The sequence below is a fragment of the Schistosoma haematobium genome, chromosome ZW (assembly GCF_000699445.3).
Source record: "Schistosoma haematobium chromosome ZW, whole genome shotgun sequence".
Classification (NCBI taxonomy): Eukaryota; Metazoa; Platyhelminthes; class Trematoda; order Strigeidida; family Schistosomatidae; genus Schistosoma; species Schistosoma haematobium.
The window spans coordinates 54,041,956-54,058,158 of record NC_067195.1 but is presented as its reverse complement, the minus strand read 5'-3'; the positions used below and the strand labels follow the sequence as shown (position 1 = coordinate 54,058,158).

General features: G+C 36.7%; 1 protein-coding gene across 2 annotated transcripts; it reads right to left on the bottom strand.

Moving 5' to 3' along the window:
• Positions 1 to 2,416: 2,416 nt before the first annotated feature.
• On the bottom strand, positions 2,417 to 12,207 carry VPS72_1 (Vacuolar protein sorting-associated protein 72; the record flags this gene model as incomplete). 2 transcript variants are annotated; one of them, XM_035729469.2, is made up of 9 exons in its annotated part: positions 2,417 to 3,151; positions 4,588 to 4,738; positions 5,076 to 5,297; positions 5,962 to 6,133; positions 6,811 to 6,987; positions 8,278 to 8,399; positions 9,677 to 9,794; positions 9,952 to 10,356; positions 11,974 to 12,147. In XM_035729469.2, the coding sequence occupies 9 exons, from the start codon at positions 12,145 to 12,147 to the stop codon at positions 2,812 to 2,814; spliced, it is 1,881 nt and encodes a 626-aa protein (XP_035586570.2). In that variant the 3' UTR covers positions 2,417 to 2,811. The 2 variants fall into 2 exon arrangements, with proteins under 2 accessions (XP_035586570.2, XP_051071864.1); XM_051211768.1 differs by having other exon boundaries at positions 8,278 to 10,356; positions 11,974 to 12,207.
• Between the last annotated feature and the right edge of the window lie 3,996 nt (positions 12,208 to 16,203).

Sequence of the window (16,203 nt, the reverse complement as noted above, 5' to 3'; positions counted from 1 at the left end):
TGCAATTTTATGTTCCTTCAACAAAATGATTTTCGGTGGCACGATATTCCCCCATAAACCAGGAAAGGGGCTGATATAGCTTCAGATCACCATCTGGTGATTAGCAAGATGAAGATGAAACTCAAGAAGCATTGGACAACTGGATAAATAGCATTACAAGAGTTCAATACAGCCTTCTATCATGACAATGACAAACTTAATGAATTCAAGATAACTCCCGATAACAGGTTCTAAGCCTTACAAGATCTCACAGAAGAGGAAACTACTATGGAGGACAATTGGAAAGGGATCAAAGAAGCATTAACTTCAACGTGTCAGGAGGTTCTGGGCCGCAAGAAGCATCATAAGGAATGGATCTCCATCGAAACCCTAGACAAGATTCAAGAAAACAGCAATTAACAACAGCCGAACAAGAACAGAGAAAGCCAAGGCACAAGCCGAATACACAGAGGCGAACAAACAAGTAAAGAGCATTAGAGCTGACAAGCAGAAATACGTGGAAGAGCTAGAGACGGCAGCGGAAAAAGCTGCAAGAGAAGGAAATATGAATCAACCATATGACATGACGAAGAAACTGGTAGGGAAATATAGTAAACCAAAGAGACCGGCCAATGATAACGAAGGCAATCCAACCAATGAGATTGAAGAACAGAGGAACACATGGGTGGAATACTTCTAGGAACTCTTAAGTCAGCTCCATTCAATCCATCGGACACCGAAGCAGAACACATAGACATTCCTATAGCTGTCAATACCAACGATCGAAGAAATCAGCATGGCCATCAGACGAATCAAGAGTGGAAAGGCAGCAAGATCTGACAATATACAAACCGAAGCACTGAAATCAGACACTGAAGTAACCGGAAAGATGTTCTACACATTCTTTAAAGACATTTGAGAGGAAAAACAAGTGCCCACAGATTGGGAAGAATGATATCTCATCAATATACCAAGGAAGAGAGATCTGAGCAAGTGTGAGAACTAACTACAGAGGCATCATACTATCAGTATCAGGAAGAGTTTTCAACAGAGTATTGCTGAGCCAGGTGAAAGATTCAGTAGATGTTCAGCTTCGAGATCAACAGAGTGAATTCCATAAAGATCGGTAATACACAGATCAAATCGCCACACTACGGATAATCGTTGAACAATCAATTGGATGGAACTCGCCACTATAAATCATCGTCCTTGACTATGAGAAAGCGTCTGACAGTGTGGACAGGAGGACCTTATGCAACCTTCCTTGAAACTGTGTGAGTAGCTCAGATCGTCAGCACTATGCGGAATTCATACGACGGACTACAGTTCAAAGTCATGCATGAAGGACAACTGACAGACTCATTCCAAGTGAGGACCGGTGTCAGACAAGGCTGCCTACTCTCCTCCCTCTTTCTTCTGGTAATCGACTGGATTATGAAGGCCTCGACATCTGAGGGAATGCACGGAATAAAACGGACAGCTCGGAATTAATTAGAAGATTCGGACTTCGCAGACGACCTGGTCCTTCTATCCCATACACACGAATAAATGCAGGCCAAGACAACTAGTGTAGCAGCAACCTCTGCATTAGTAGGTTTCAACATACACAAAGGGAGAAGAAAGACCCTCAAATACAACACGGAGAACACCAACCCAATCACACTTGATGGAGAAACTCTAGAAGATGTGGAAACGTTCACGTACCTGGTCAGCAGCATCACCGATGAACAAGGAAGACCTAATACAGACGTATAGGCAAGGATTGGCAAAGCAAGGACAGCATCCCTACAGTTGAAAAACATGTGGAACTCAAAACAACTGTCAACCGATATCAAAGTCAAAATCTTTAATACGAAAGTCAAGACAGTTCCACTGTAAGGAGCTGAGACTTGGAGAACTATCACAACCATCATCAAAAAGGAGCAAGTAATTATAAACAACTGTCTACTCAAGACGCTCAACACCTGTTGGCTGGATAACATCAGCAACAGCCTACTGTGGGACAGGACAAACCAGCTTCCAGCTGAAGAGGAAATTAGGAAAAGATATTGGAAGTGGATAGAGCATGCATTGCGGAAATCATCGAACTGCATCACAAGACAAGCGCTAACTTGGAACCCTGAAGGGAAAAGAACAAACTGCGCCGAGAACCGGAAGCAGACATCAGAAGGGTGAATAGCAACTGGAAGGAATTGCCCAGGACAGAGTAGGATGGAGGATGCTGGTGGATCGTCTATGCTCCTCTATGAGGGGTAACAGGCGTATGTGTACAGAAATGTCATGGATTACCAGCTTGTGAAAATCGGTCTGACGACCTGTGACACAGTGCACCAAAACATTCCAAGCTGCTATAGGAGACCTATTGTGTAGGCTAGCTCTAAACTTTATAGGAGGAAAACATACTCCAAGTATTTACAAACATTTTAGTTACGTATTCAGAATATATTCTATCTCACTAGCATGTTCGTCAAGCGTGACCATTCAGTAAAGGATCTCCTGAAGGACAACAGTGCCACTTGTACGAGTATACCTCTGACAATAAACAATACAAGTATGCGAAACATGTTGATTAGTAAGGTACATTTATAGCTAAGGAATAACGCAAACATGAATGTTGAAACATTGATTTGTAAATGAGCATGTATAAGAATATCCCCTTAAAAATAAACATATGAATAAGTTAAAGATGATCATGTACATGTATAGGGACTTGTTAGTGATGTACAGATTGGATTAAAGCATGTTTTTAAAATCAAGAAATCTTTAAATTGCTAACACAATATATACAACATCATCTAGTTTTAATTAATGTATACGAAAGTAGACAAAATGTTAACGACCATGCCGATATTCACGTAACAATTCTATTGGTGGTTTTTTTGTTTCTAAATGTACAGAATATAAGCGTCGAAGTACACGAAATGCGGCTAAATTAGCATATGGTGTTAAAGTTAATGGATCTAAATAACGTGCTGGTAAACCAGTAATTGGACATATACGTAAACGACGCTCTGGACGTATAGGAGTAGGAGCAGGGCAACCAGGTTCTGGAAGTGGAGTGACTGTTTCAGGCATTGAATCACGAAAACATGCATCATTAGCAAATGTTATTAGATTTCTTGAACATTTGGCTGAATGATCTGTAATTATCGGACCAGCTCGAATAGATGACCTATAAATCAGAAATATTTTAGAAATTGTATGAAACTACAATCTTAGGTTAAGCACAAATAAAATCACTGGAAACAAAACTTTTATTACATACGCTAGCAAGTCTACGTTTAGAATATTTGAGTTATTATAAACCACATATATATTCATAGAGTAAAAAGTTAGTAAAATACAGAAATATGTGATTTATTTAGAAGTTAACAAGGTCACTGTTGATTTTCTTATTGTTTTTAATAGTTTGGTGTGATTCGATAACCAAGATTAGGTTTCTACTTCTAATTAAACTTTCTATGGGGTTATTAACGATACCACCGAACTACCCAAACCAAAGAACATATGGTATAGGTCCGAACCTTCAACTCAATACCTGAAAAACGCGACCTTTGTGGGTTAGGAATATCTTATTTCTACTTTCTTGCTTTTATCCTAGTTGTTTCAGTATCAAACTTTGTGTTTGACAGAAACATCACACAAATAGTATCAATGTTAGGCAGCTTATTTACCGATAGTGAGTTTGGTTACAGAGGAGAAATTGTAGGTTTATAAAGTGATACCTGGTTATGACAGTCAGTTGTATTGAGTTGGTGTTTTTCAACAGATATCGGCTCTCTAAATGGGATCTCAAAGACTCCGTAACTATGACTTAAAAATAAAACTGAAAGATGATACCACGCTATATTTTTAGATATATCATGTTGAGCCTGATCAGTATTTAAAAAGAAAAATGGTACTAAAAACGACCCGACTTATGTAAAAGCCTACAATTCGAAGAGCTCGTAATTGCACAGAATATCAGTTATACACTTAATCCCAAAATCTTGTACGATAAAACTCTAACCGACCATTTAGAGATAAGATTGGAATCACCCTCAGTAGTGTACTTCGGTCTAGGACAGTTATGCAATTCTGAAAAACTCGATGAGCAATAAAGAATAAAAATCTGAAAAATTATATGATTCGGAAAGACAATGCAGTAGACCAGCATATAGGGTTTGAAACCGGACGCAATGTTAATGTCTTTTTCACATAATTTACAGGACTGCATTACCTAATGGATAGGAATCTATTTCTCAATAACCTAAACACAAGTGCCCATGCTATATATATATTAATTTTAAACATAACGGAGAAAATATACTCGACAAAAACACGTCTAGCTTGGGAAAATGGACAACACTAAATTTGACAAATGTGTACATATACATATCCAGGTGATATGAAAATAAACCCCCTGAAAGTTAGTTAAATCGATGCCAAATCAAAAAGCCATAAGACTTTATTTTTGTTTCATATATTCTAGATAGCCCAATTTTAAAATAATTCTCATATAGATTCCATTTCAAGTGTGATCCAAACGATATAAAAAATTTGTTCTAAGATAATCTGAGATATATTTGTAACATACTAAACAAAATTTCACCCACTAGTAAAACTTACTCATCATCATTACTAGCTAACACTCCGTATATATTGTGCTGTTCCTCGATAATTGGAACAGTAAATGAATGATAACGAATCATTGGAGTGGAATTGACCGTTTTTTGAATGCGTGCTTTTTTCTTTTCGATTTCTAGGCGTTGATATCGAGCTGGAATTGAAAGCAAGAACAAGTAAGCAACTGGTGAATAAACACTCTCATAATTAAAAATATAATATGTATAGATAACTAACACCATGCTTTTTATCCGTATATTTACCCATAATTATTATAATCACTAAAATAATAACCAAATACTTTCGGATATAATTAAAACAATCTAGTAACAACAATAAAGCATAGTTGTATATCGTAAAATACACATTTCGTTAACTGGTCAGAAAGTATCTTTAAATTAGCTACCACCCTCCACTGACGTTACAGAAAATGTTATATGTTCAGGACGAAAAATAAAACAAATTCTACAAACATTATGAAATCAGCTCACCTAAAGAACGACGATTAATTTCTTCCGTGATTTTTGCCTCAGCCAACAATTCTTCTTGAGTTAAACGCCGAACTTCCGGAAGATTTTTGCGCTGAGCGATTTCAGCTAGTAACGCTTTACGACGAACAGCTGTATTCTCAGCAGTGGCTATTCGTCTACGCGTGGTTTCGGCTTCTTGATCAGCTGTAGCTTGTAATGTGCTTGCCCGTAATTCTGGTCGTTCTAAAATATACGTATATATATAGGATTTGCAAACAATACGTCATAGCTTATAAAATACTTCTTTTGTCAGGAGATTATAATATACCAGAAAAAATAAGTCATCTATGCGAATCCTTCATGGCTTGCAGATGCTAGTGGTTCTGAACAAACATAGATTGGAAACATACTACCCATCAAATCAGCATTACAGTGTCACACTCGGTCACCAATCACAGCGTAAACCACTTACAACAGCAATTACACATTATTTACAAGCAACCTGCATTACTGAGATGGGTTTCCATCGACACGACGCCAAAATAACAGTCTAAAGTTACACGTGTTACATACATTTTCATGGCTATGTACAGTATTAACTGGTCTACACCAGATTGGATACATTATAACTCATTATCCAATAATTGTATACATTGAAATAAGAGATATTCAGCTGAATCGAAATGAAATTGAACCTAATATTATCATTACTTGTAACAGTTCCCTTCTAATAATATATGCATGTGAACCACTTAATAGTTTATTCCTAACCTTATTCTTATATTTCTATTTTGAAATAACATTGTTAATCATTGCTGATAAACAACGACAAGTTAAGTGAAAATATAATCACCCACACTGCATATGCACAATGTCCAACTCAAAGAAAATCAGATAATCGACTTACCATAAGTTGAAATTTGCCCTGAAGTTTTCTTTGTTATTGTTATCTGTTGTTGCTTATCTTTAATCTGTACGGTAGATTTACTCTGAGAATCAGTTAAACTTTTATCACTATTAGCCTTCTTATCAGGTAATTTATTTTCTTGAGGACGAGTAATTTTAGCACGTTTAGGTTCCTGTGGTAAAAAGAAATAGATTATTATCGAATAAATGTAAAATTAATAAATTTTAAGGCATAAATCATTTTAGAAATGTATACATCTTATTGTGCAACAACATAAAAACATTAATCAACAAAAAAAGGCCCTACCTTCACTGTTAATGTAGGTTCCTACCTTTCATTCTGTTATTTTATTTTATTTTTTGAATTCTTTATCGTGCATGCTACATAGGGGTTTGAGTTATCTTATTAATTTTATGGACTGAATTCCGACTAATTTTTTATCAATATGTGCATCCTGTGTGGATTGCTTTGATATTAACATCATGACATAAGTTATTTAGAATAGATGGATTTTGAGTAGCATTGAAACGCAGGAAATGAGTTCCATCCTATTTGAGACTCAGCTGGGTGCACCTGCATCTTAGCGTTAATACTAAGTATTACAAATACTGTTAGTAGTTCTACACATTTTTAAAGTATGCTAATATTTTCAGTCCTTTTTCAAAACGACTTATTTTTAGCAACGTGAATGTAACTGTATACAAGAGAATACATGGTTAGCTTAACGTGTTATGTGAAAATTCATCGTTTTTTAATTGAGTTTACTTCATTCAAAATGAACAGTTGCATGGAAAACTTATAATTAAAAGAAAAGTTGACACAATTTTCAAAAAAGGGAGATATTCCTACTTTGTAACCTTTTGTAACAACACGATTAGATTGACGCTTTTGGCGTTTGTTCTCATCATCGTCCGATGCTATTGCTGTTGCGTCATCTTCATCAGATCCACTGCTTTCATCAGCGAAATCAGAGTCAATTACATCTTCAACTGAACTTTCTGATTGATAATCGGCATCTTCTTCTTCCTAAAAGAGGAATTAAATGGGAGAAAAAATTATGACAATCATTCCATTTTTATAAAAAGATTCATAACTATGATCTTTTCAATTAATAGACTTGTTTTTCTGGGACGAATTCAATATTATAACACAAAGACGCATAACAGGCGCATGTAAGAAGTGTTCTCCTTATCTGAGGTTTATTCATTATATGTATGAATGTACAGCCTATCGCCTAGTTAAAACACTATAAACACATATAAAACATGAGACTTTGAAGTGGATATATATATATATATATATATATATATATATATATATATATATATGATTTCGTTGATTAGTTGCGAGATTTCCACAAAAAAGATGTTTAAATACAAAAGTTTGTGACAGTGTACGAGGATTTATCCCACTGATCCCAAAGCAAATAATCAAATAAACTCTACGATATCTGTTGAATTCGCACTTGAATATAGTATTATAAGATGCATATCCAGAAAAACGAGCAGCAGTGGGAGAGTATATGGAAGTTCACTACTAGGTATTACCAACAACCAACATCGCAAGTGATTTTTTGCAATGTCAAAGTTGTATCAATATGAGAGTTACATTCCTTATCCCCAAGAATCTGGAAAATGCGAACAAAGTTGTAATAAGTAAGCATCTCACTAATTTGAGCTATTAGGAATCGAACGGATATCGGTTCCAAAACTTTTTAGAATTTGTCAATAAGACGTGTTTGTAGACATAATTAAACCCCTTCAGGTTCGAACACAAGTCATTAACGGCTATAGCCACATATACTAGGGAGATATTTAAGTTGTGAATAAGTTTGATTGATAGGGTTACGCAGATAAAGTGACTGCCGAAACGCACATAAATTACTGTCCAACATTATGAAGCTGAACAAATACTGTCGATTAAGGAATAAACTATGATGCCCCGATTACTTAGCAGTAATTAAGTTGGCAAATGAAACACCTAAAAAGGTCCGAACTTCAAACTGAGTGGTTTTTAGGAAGAAAACATGTCTTAACAACATCCAATGAGAAAATGAAGAGTAGAATACAATCCTCAATGAGAACCGGACAGCATGATAATAATTAGTATCCATTTTACAAACATTGCCATTGGTATCTTCGAAAACAATGCTTCGTTCCTGATATTTTTCATATACTATGTATAGACTAATAACCTTAAGTGACCTTTAATATATGATGATAATAATCGGTTTCACGAGTGATGATTAAGCAACGCACTTAATCTAAAAAAGCATGAGAAATAAATATTAGATAAATAATAAAACACGAACAGTACTTCTGCAAATCCACCATAAATATTGGAATAGAATTCATCCTCCTCCTCTTCATTCAACAACCGAGCCATCCGGGCTCCGGCGTTCTCACGGCGTTCTCTATCCACTGAAATCGGCATCGGACCTATAAAGAATGTAAACATAACGAAATTATCAGACTAATATATTGGTTAACTTAATACATGGTTAATTCCCAAAGAATATCTCGCGATAATAACTACTTGAATGTATTTAAATCCTCAAATTACTACTGAGTCATGGTGAGAAACAGAACCCATAATGAACGGTATAGTCAAATAAGTTCAATATATGAAATACTTAACCCTCACAATGAAACTTAATACATGTAAGAATGTGAGGTTATCAGACAATAAGGATTGTCAGGGAGAAGTGTTCGAGCAGCTATCACACTAAGAAGCATTCAGTCCTATTACTGCCCAATGTAATGATTTTTTTAAATATCACTTTAGACATATAATCATAACTAATTGTGACAAGCCTGAAGTAAGATCCCAATAAATGAAAAATAACAATTTACCACGTGTAGCTTTGAGTATTTTATACACGATAATGCTAGTGTTTTAACCTTTTATTACAGTTATTTATGTGCAACAACGAAATCTATTGAAGGATGATTAGAGAATAGATTTACTCATTCGTTTCAGGACAAGAATATCTTACTTTCATTAGGTCATTCCCAACAATATGAGTGAGAAACCTTAAGAAAAATTAAGATTTTATCAACTTCAGTAGAATGAATGACATTTAAAGTGATTATCAACGTACATAAAACGTGAGACTAGTTCAAATTAACTAAACTACACAACCATTTATCAGTATTTGTTTATTTATTTAAACACATAAACATTGGTACAGAGGCACCAAATAGATATGCGCCACATAAATCATTCGATTTGTGTAAGAGCTGGGATACTGCCCTGGTGCCGAAACCGAAGCAGGTGGTTTTCTTCGGGGGGCCACACCCCGAACCTTTGACCTAAAGGTCTAATCCACAAGGCAGTGGAGCAACATAAGGAGGTGCAGTCCCATGGTAGCCGGTGACCAACAATTGTTTCATACGCCATTTGTTTCCTTAGGATCCTGTAGCCCATGCACACCACTGGTTTGGAACCAAGGTTTTCCAACTACCCTAAGTGGATCCTCCGTATCCATCAATCTGGTTAAAGGGCCGAGCCATCGCTTTTCGTCTTCTCAATTTCGTAAACAACACCCCCGCACGAAAGGCAGTGAGTAGGACTTCTCTATCAGGAGTCCAAGTATAGGGCTGACAGTGAAATACACTCTCAGTTCCAGTTGAACAATGATGATACGAATTACAATGACCTATGGAAGATTTTGAACGCGAAATTAGTATAAACAGTGACCACTACTCTCACAAACCACTGTCCAAGCGAAGTTGCCAAAACATCCCATTAAGAGGATAAGACAACTTTGGAGTCAACTCAAGTGTTTTACTCAAAATTAGCGGAGAAATAGAAAGTACAAACGAAACTTTTTGCTATGAAATAACAAAAAGTAAACAATATATACTTAATTTATATTTCTACAATATTTATTAGCAAGCAAAATAAAATAGGTCACAACTGAAGTAGCTGCTAAATTAAGTTAGCAATAAGAAAAATGTGAGCAATCTGATAACATTATTTCGATCCAACCCGTGTTCGTTTGTTCCATGAAAAATTGGATCCATATGACTTGACATTCATTTTTAAAATATTTGGACTTTCTACGTAACATGGCCATCCCTGACGTTTGCAAAACTCTTCCGCCGCTTCAGAAGTTTCAAATTCAACAACTGTAGTTGAAAGTGGGTCACCACTGCTCGCCCAACCCATCAGTGGATTTTCCCAGCGTTCGCGATTGTCGAACTCAATACGCCAAAGTCGAGTGCCATGATTACCTGATTGAGTAGCAGGTTTAGCTGGGATGAAAATTCTAACACGTCTTTCAGATTGGTGTTCTTTTGGGACTCCATTTATTGGCGTCAAATCATCTTCGAGAGGAACCGTAATAACATCGTCTTTAGAAAACTCTGCTGATTTCTTCATAATATGTTTCGCCTATTGAAATTAGTAAAGATTAAAAGAAAGATACAGAGACCATATTATGCCAAGTTAGTACAATAAATAAGCACTACATGGAACACAACAAATAACCTCAGAGTAGCAGCTATGTAACCTTATTAATCCGGTCACAATAAGACAAACACTGTCACTTTATACCTTTGTCTACAGATAATAACTGTATACACAATCATGTCTAGACCACAGATCTAAGCAAATTCGGTTTGTCAGAATTTCAACCAACAGATTTAAAACCACTTAAAATCTAGCGCTAGAACCAAAAAATAGTTGACATAGTGACCATGTTTTGATATTGAGTGAGAACATTCTGTTTTCCAGACCTAGACAAAATCCATATGAATGTACCTGCTTGGACCGAGCTAAACCTTTATGACCATCTGCGACGCACCTTGCCGATTTATGAAGGTTTGATGACTGGCAGTGTTTTTCTTATATAGATAATCAGCGTCTTCATGAATGCTGTTCTTCAATATTTGAGAGGCTTAAAATGTCGTCACTAAAATTAAAGCAGTCTCGAATTCCAGGCTTTTGGTGTATATATTAAGGTCTAAACTGTACGGAAGTAGAAATGTAAAACTTGGAAAGTGTTTCTGAAAGGTTTGCTGTGGCTAGACATAACCATTTATTTCTTCAACCTTTTGGGGAGTGGCCCCCTCAGAAAACCACTTGCTTCGGTTTGGGCACCCGGGCAGTATCACAGCCCTCACACATATCGAATGAGATTTGTGTGGCGCATATGTATTTGGTGCCTCCTTGACCCAATACCTTTGTGTTAAAATAAATAATCAACCTTTTAGTCATGTAAGATCGATTAAACGATAAGCAACATATGTGGTAAGTTTGAATTCCCCAGAAAATTTCGTATAGAAAGCAGGTTCTCTGAAGAACATATCAGTACCTATACGTCTTTATTTTACCAAACCCAAAAACATTATAACCATAGTAGGTTGGGATATAACAAAAAAATACATATTACAACCATAGGACCTTTCAGAACTTCAAGTACTAGAAACTTTCGGACTATGATTAGAGTTTAGATAACCAAGTATTGGGAAGTTTTGATACACTACACGGTATTGTTGACCTGCAATCGCTTAAGTTAACTTACGCGCTACATACAAGTAGTTAGCTCTTGTCTGTAAGACTGAACTACCTGAAAAGGTTCGAGGAATAGTGGTCACGTTGGTCTCATAATGGCATGGCTCCAAGTTTGACTACATTTTGAGGAAGAGACCAGGGTAGCTATATCAAAATATTCTAACTAACTGATAAGGATTATGGGTCTAATATGTTCTTTAAATCCTATATTACAAACCAGTAACATCCTGCTTAACCTTGTATCGAAACAAACTCTTGAAATAAAATTGCCATCTTGGAGGCCATTGAGCGCTCCAAAGACTCTTGCTATTGACATTATCTATACTGATGGGAACTGAAGTCCCATGTCCTAATTTATTAAAGAGCAATCCGTGTAACACTGGCGCAACCTTAAACAAGTGAGTATGAAGCACCTGTAGCCTACACCTAAGGATAAATAGGCAATCATTATGACAAAATAAAATCAGTAACTTATAACAGGAATAAATGTTTAACCTCTTCAGTTGAATCAACTAGCCTGGTTCGAAACCATGGATCATCCGTCTCTGCAAGTTTCATCCGAATTTCGAAAGTCATTCTCGCAGGTGTTCCCTTACTGACTTTCCATCTTATAGGTTGATACAGTAGTTCACAAAGAGATAATCCTCTGGGGAATTTAGTGGTAAACATTTATAAAAATAGGGCGAGTAACGCCAACTTTAATTAAGGCGCTCGCCAGAAACCAGTTTGGGAAGAACAGAAGTCTTTAAGGTTAGTATAGGTTCTGGAGATCATCATCTGTTATTCAGTCCAATTTTCCTTTGAATTACCATTTTTATAGAGACACAAGTAGGTTCTAAGGCTGGGAATTCTACTGGTTAACAATTCGTTTTGAAAGTCAATCTAAAATCTTCAGCAATAAGGACAGAGGCCGCTGGACCTGTCTTAATCTTTGCAGCTGTTTTTCCAGTGAACACTCAGCTTCTCCTTGAAACTGTTTACTGGTGGGACTGACATCATTTGTTCGGGTAGGACATTCCAGTTATTAAACACCAAATGAGAACAACGAAACCCCACTCTGAGTTTACGGCCCTGGGGATGATTAGTTCTAGAGGGAATAAAAAGACTGACATGTTAACACCCTAATTGCTGTCAGTGATATAGAATGCCAAAATAAGGTCACCTCGGGCCCTATTATACTATAAAGGTAAAACGGTCCAAGTGTTTTTAATGCTCATCGTGTGAGAATTCGGAAAGACCCACAACTGTTTTTGTTCTCACAAATTAAATAATCTCCTGTGTTTGAAAATCCTTAATAAAACATGAACCGGTTGCTTGAATGCAGTATCGCATATTTGGTTTCCTATAGGTGGTGTATAAAACTCGAAAAATCTCATCAAAACATTTGGATGTTCTACGAAGTGACCACAGCACTCGAAAACATTTTGTGGCTTCTGCATTGCAACCTTCAGTTGCTTATTAGTAATAATTTACTGTTACTTCATGGTCCTTTTGTTCCTGAATGTATGGGGATGATTTGCCATTGATAGTATACTGGTTACCATTGTTACGTTCGATGTGCAATAGCACACTCTATGATTAATTCCTAAGCCCAAGTTTATGAACCGTTTAACTTATTCAACTACGTCAGCTTCGAGGTCGAGTTGATCAGCCTCGCTACTTATTGTCCTTCAGATTTTGGAATCATTTGCAAACATCAATGTCGATGACTTAAGCGTTAACCGTAGTTCATTAACGTAGAGAAGAAAAAGTAGGGGGTCTGAGAAGGTGCCTGGGATCCACCACTTTTTACCGGCTTCCATTCAGGTTGCATCCCATTTTCCTCTACCCTCTGTCTTAGGCTACAAAAGAGGCTTCCAATCCACTCCTGTATTACACCTGTAATGCCATAACTCGAGAGATTGGGATAGGACTTTATCAAGTGCTTTGGTAAGATCTGTGAATATCACATTGTTGTACAAATCATTATCTTGGGCTGCTGTTTAACCCTCCATCGTAGTCAGTAAGTTAGCTGAGGACAGATTATTGGTCCAAAACTCGTGTTGCTCAGGATTTGATAGTGTATGATTCCGTATGACTTAGTTAACTGGCGGGAAATATTTTTCGGGTAATCTACGCACTATTCTGGTTAGACTTTCGTGGCAGCAGGTAACCATCGTTCTATTGGTGGAAGAAATCAGACTAGTAATGAATAGGCCTTCATTTAGGTCGCGAGACAACACACAGTAAAGCCGGAGGTTACCTGTTCAAACACACAAAGCTTTTCAACATTTAATATAAGGTAGTAGGAAGTATGCTTATACAAAATAAGGAAATGAATGAACACTTGAGCACTATTATTTTGACGTATGCTTGGTTTTTTTAGGTCAACTACTAACTAATCGACCCAAGTCTTTACAAAACTGAAAGGCCGGTGACTGGATACAATCTATCTTTCTATATTTAAATGTGGGACGGACTTTAGCATTCTTCCAACCCTTAGTGAATCAAGTTTGGAAGGGGAACGTGCTGAACAGCAGTTTGAGTAATTTTTAAAGTTTCCACAACGGATGAAAACAGTTGTGGATGCATCCATCAGGACCGGTGAATTACCAAATCTGAGGCTAAAGAGCGATTGAAGAACAATCTTCTCAGTCATACATATTGTTCCTATGAGTGGTATGTCAATGGTGTGGTTATGAGAGGTTTTGTTAACAATGACCTTAGAACTGACCTCGCTAAAATAGATTAATAAAGTCCCAACTTTGACCGGAACTGATCCAGGTAGTGTACCTGAATTTTCGTGCAACAATAATCGTGGACTCCATCATTATGTTTTGCTCTTCGTTTAATGTACGAAAACAACCGTTTTGGAAATGTACAGCTATCGCGTGCCAACTCTCTTTCGTAAGTGCTGTGGTTTTTGGCTACGATCTTTGGATAAAGATTACGGATTTTTCAGTATTCACAGAAGTTATTAGTAGCCTGTTAACAAGAAGAAGTCCTAGATGTTTCTCCTACGCCTCAGTAAATCTCGGGTTTCCTTATCAATCTATGTAGGGCGATGTGATAGAACACGCGTTGACCATGGGATGAACAATGATCTCAATAACTCGAATTTGAAAGCCGAGATATACTGTATAATATGTTTCAGGAACCTAACTTGCAGTGAAACTCGATCACTTTTCTAGTGAGGGTAGGCATTGAATGTCAGAGATACCATCACAGTGACATGTGAGAGCAAGGTCCAGCAATGATGAGTTGTATCCTAAGCCGACATTTGTCGGTTTCGAGATGAATATTTGACAGCAACTTGCCATCAAAACATCCACCTGAAATTGTAGGCTTTATCCTATTGATGTGTGGAACGTTGAAATATCGGACGATGAGACAACAGTCAGTCTTACTCCAATTACAGATATGATTATGGACAAAATCTTCAACAAAACAACGTGGACTACGGTATACTCCTCCTATAGTCACCAGCTCATGTCTAGACTCAACTTTAAAACAAGCTACCTCATGTATACTACTATCGTTCGTCTCTTATCTACTTGGTTGTACACAAACGTTATCTCTACCACGTGATAATGTGCCTTGTTCCTTGTTATGAACAGCTCTGAAATTTAGTCACATAGACTTAAGGCTGAAACCAGTAAAATCTTACAGTCGATAAAGGCTAAACGATGACTGTCATTATGGTTCATATTCTATCCAAAAATTTGTAACCCTTGTAAATCCTATGAACTTTCAAAGATTCAAAATAACAATGCCCTACTAAGACCAGTGATTGATTTTGCAAATTCACCGACATACGATCTAACTAAATACTTAGCTAAGAAACTTAAACCGTATAACAAATTGATTAATTATGGAATCAAACACTATGGAATTCAAGAATAATATCGATACCACATATGTAACGAGGATGAAATGATGGCAAGTTTTGATGTATCTTCATTATTTACCAATGTACTTACCAGTAAGTCATTAGACATTATTTATAACGGTTTAGAATCTGATTCAGATTTCAATTTACGATGTCCGTTAGATCCATCCAAAATTATCAAGCGCTTGGAATTGTGTTTACAAACCACCCTATTAACATTTCGATGAGGCATTTACAAACAGAAAGATGTAGCGATGGGTTCATTAACTTCTCCGATTGTATCGAATTTATTTATGCCTTTTTTATAAACCAGTGCGATCACAGGTTGTTCATGTCCACCAAAAGTCTGGTCACGGTATGTAGATGACATTTTTATTGCCATTAAACGGCATTTTTTAGAAGAATTGTTTGAAAATAAAAACGGCATTTCAGAGAGCATCACGCTAACGAAGGAAATGGAATCGAGTGACCACAAACTAGCGTTTCTGGACTGTTTGGTTGAATGAGGACATAATAATAAGTTGAAAATAATTGTATTCTGGAAATCAGCACATTCTGAGAGATACTTAGATTATGCTTCGGTTCACACGCTTTGTACGAATGTCACAGTTGTAAAAATTCAATGAACAGAAGTACTAATCTCGTTACAGATAAGGAGGGCTAACAGGTTGAATTAAAAGTAGTTTTATCTAAGCCTAGTGGTAGCAATCACCCTAATGAGTCTTTGAAGATTATTAGACAAAAAGCGAAACTAAACTAGTACGTATACTGGATGATTGGAAGTCCACCGTGATAATCCCATACCGCAGTAAAGCATGAGAAGAAATCAAGATGTTTCTAAGCAATTGTAGCGGCAA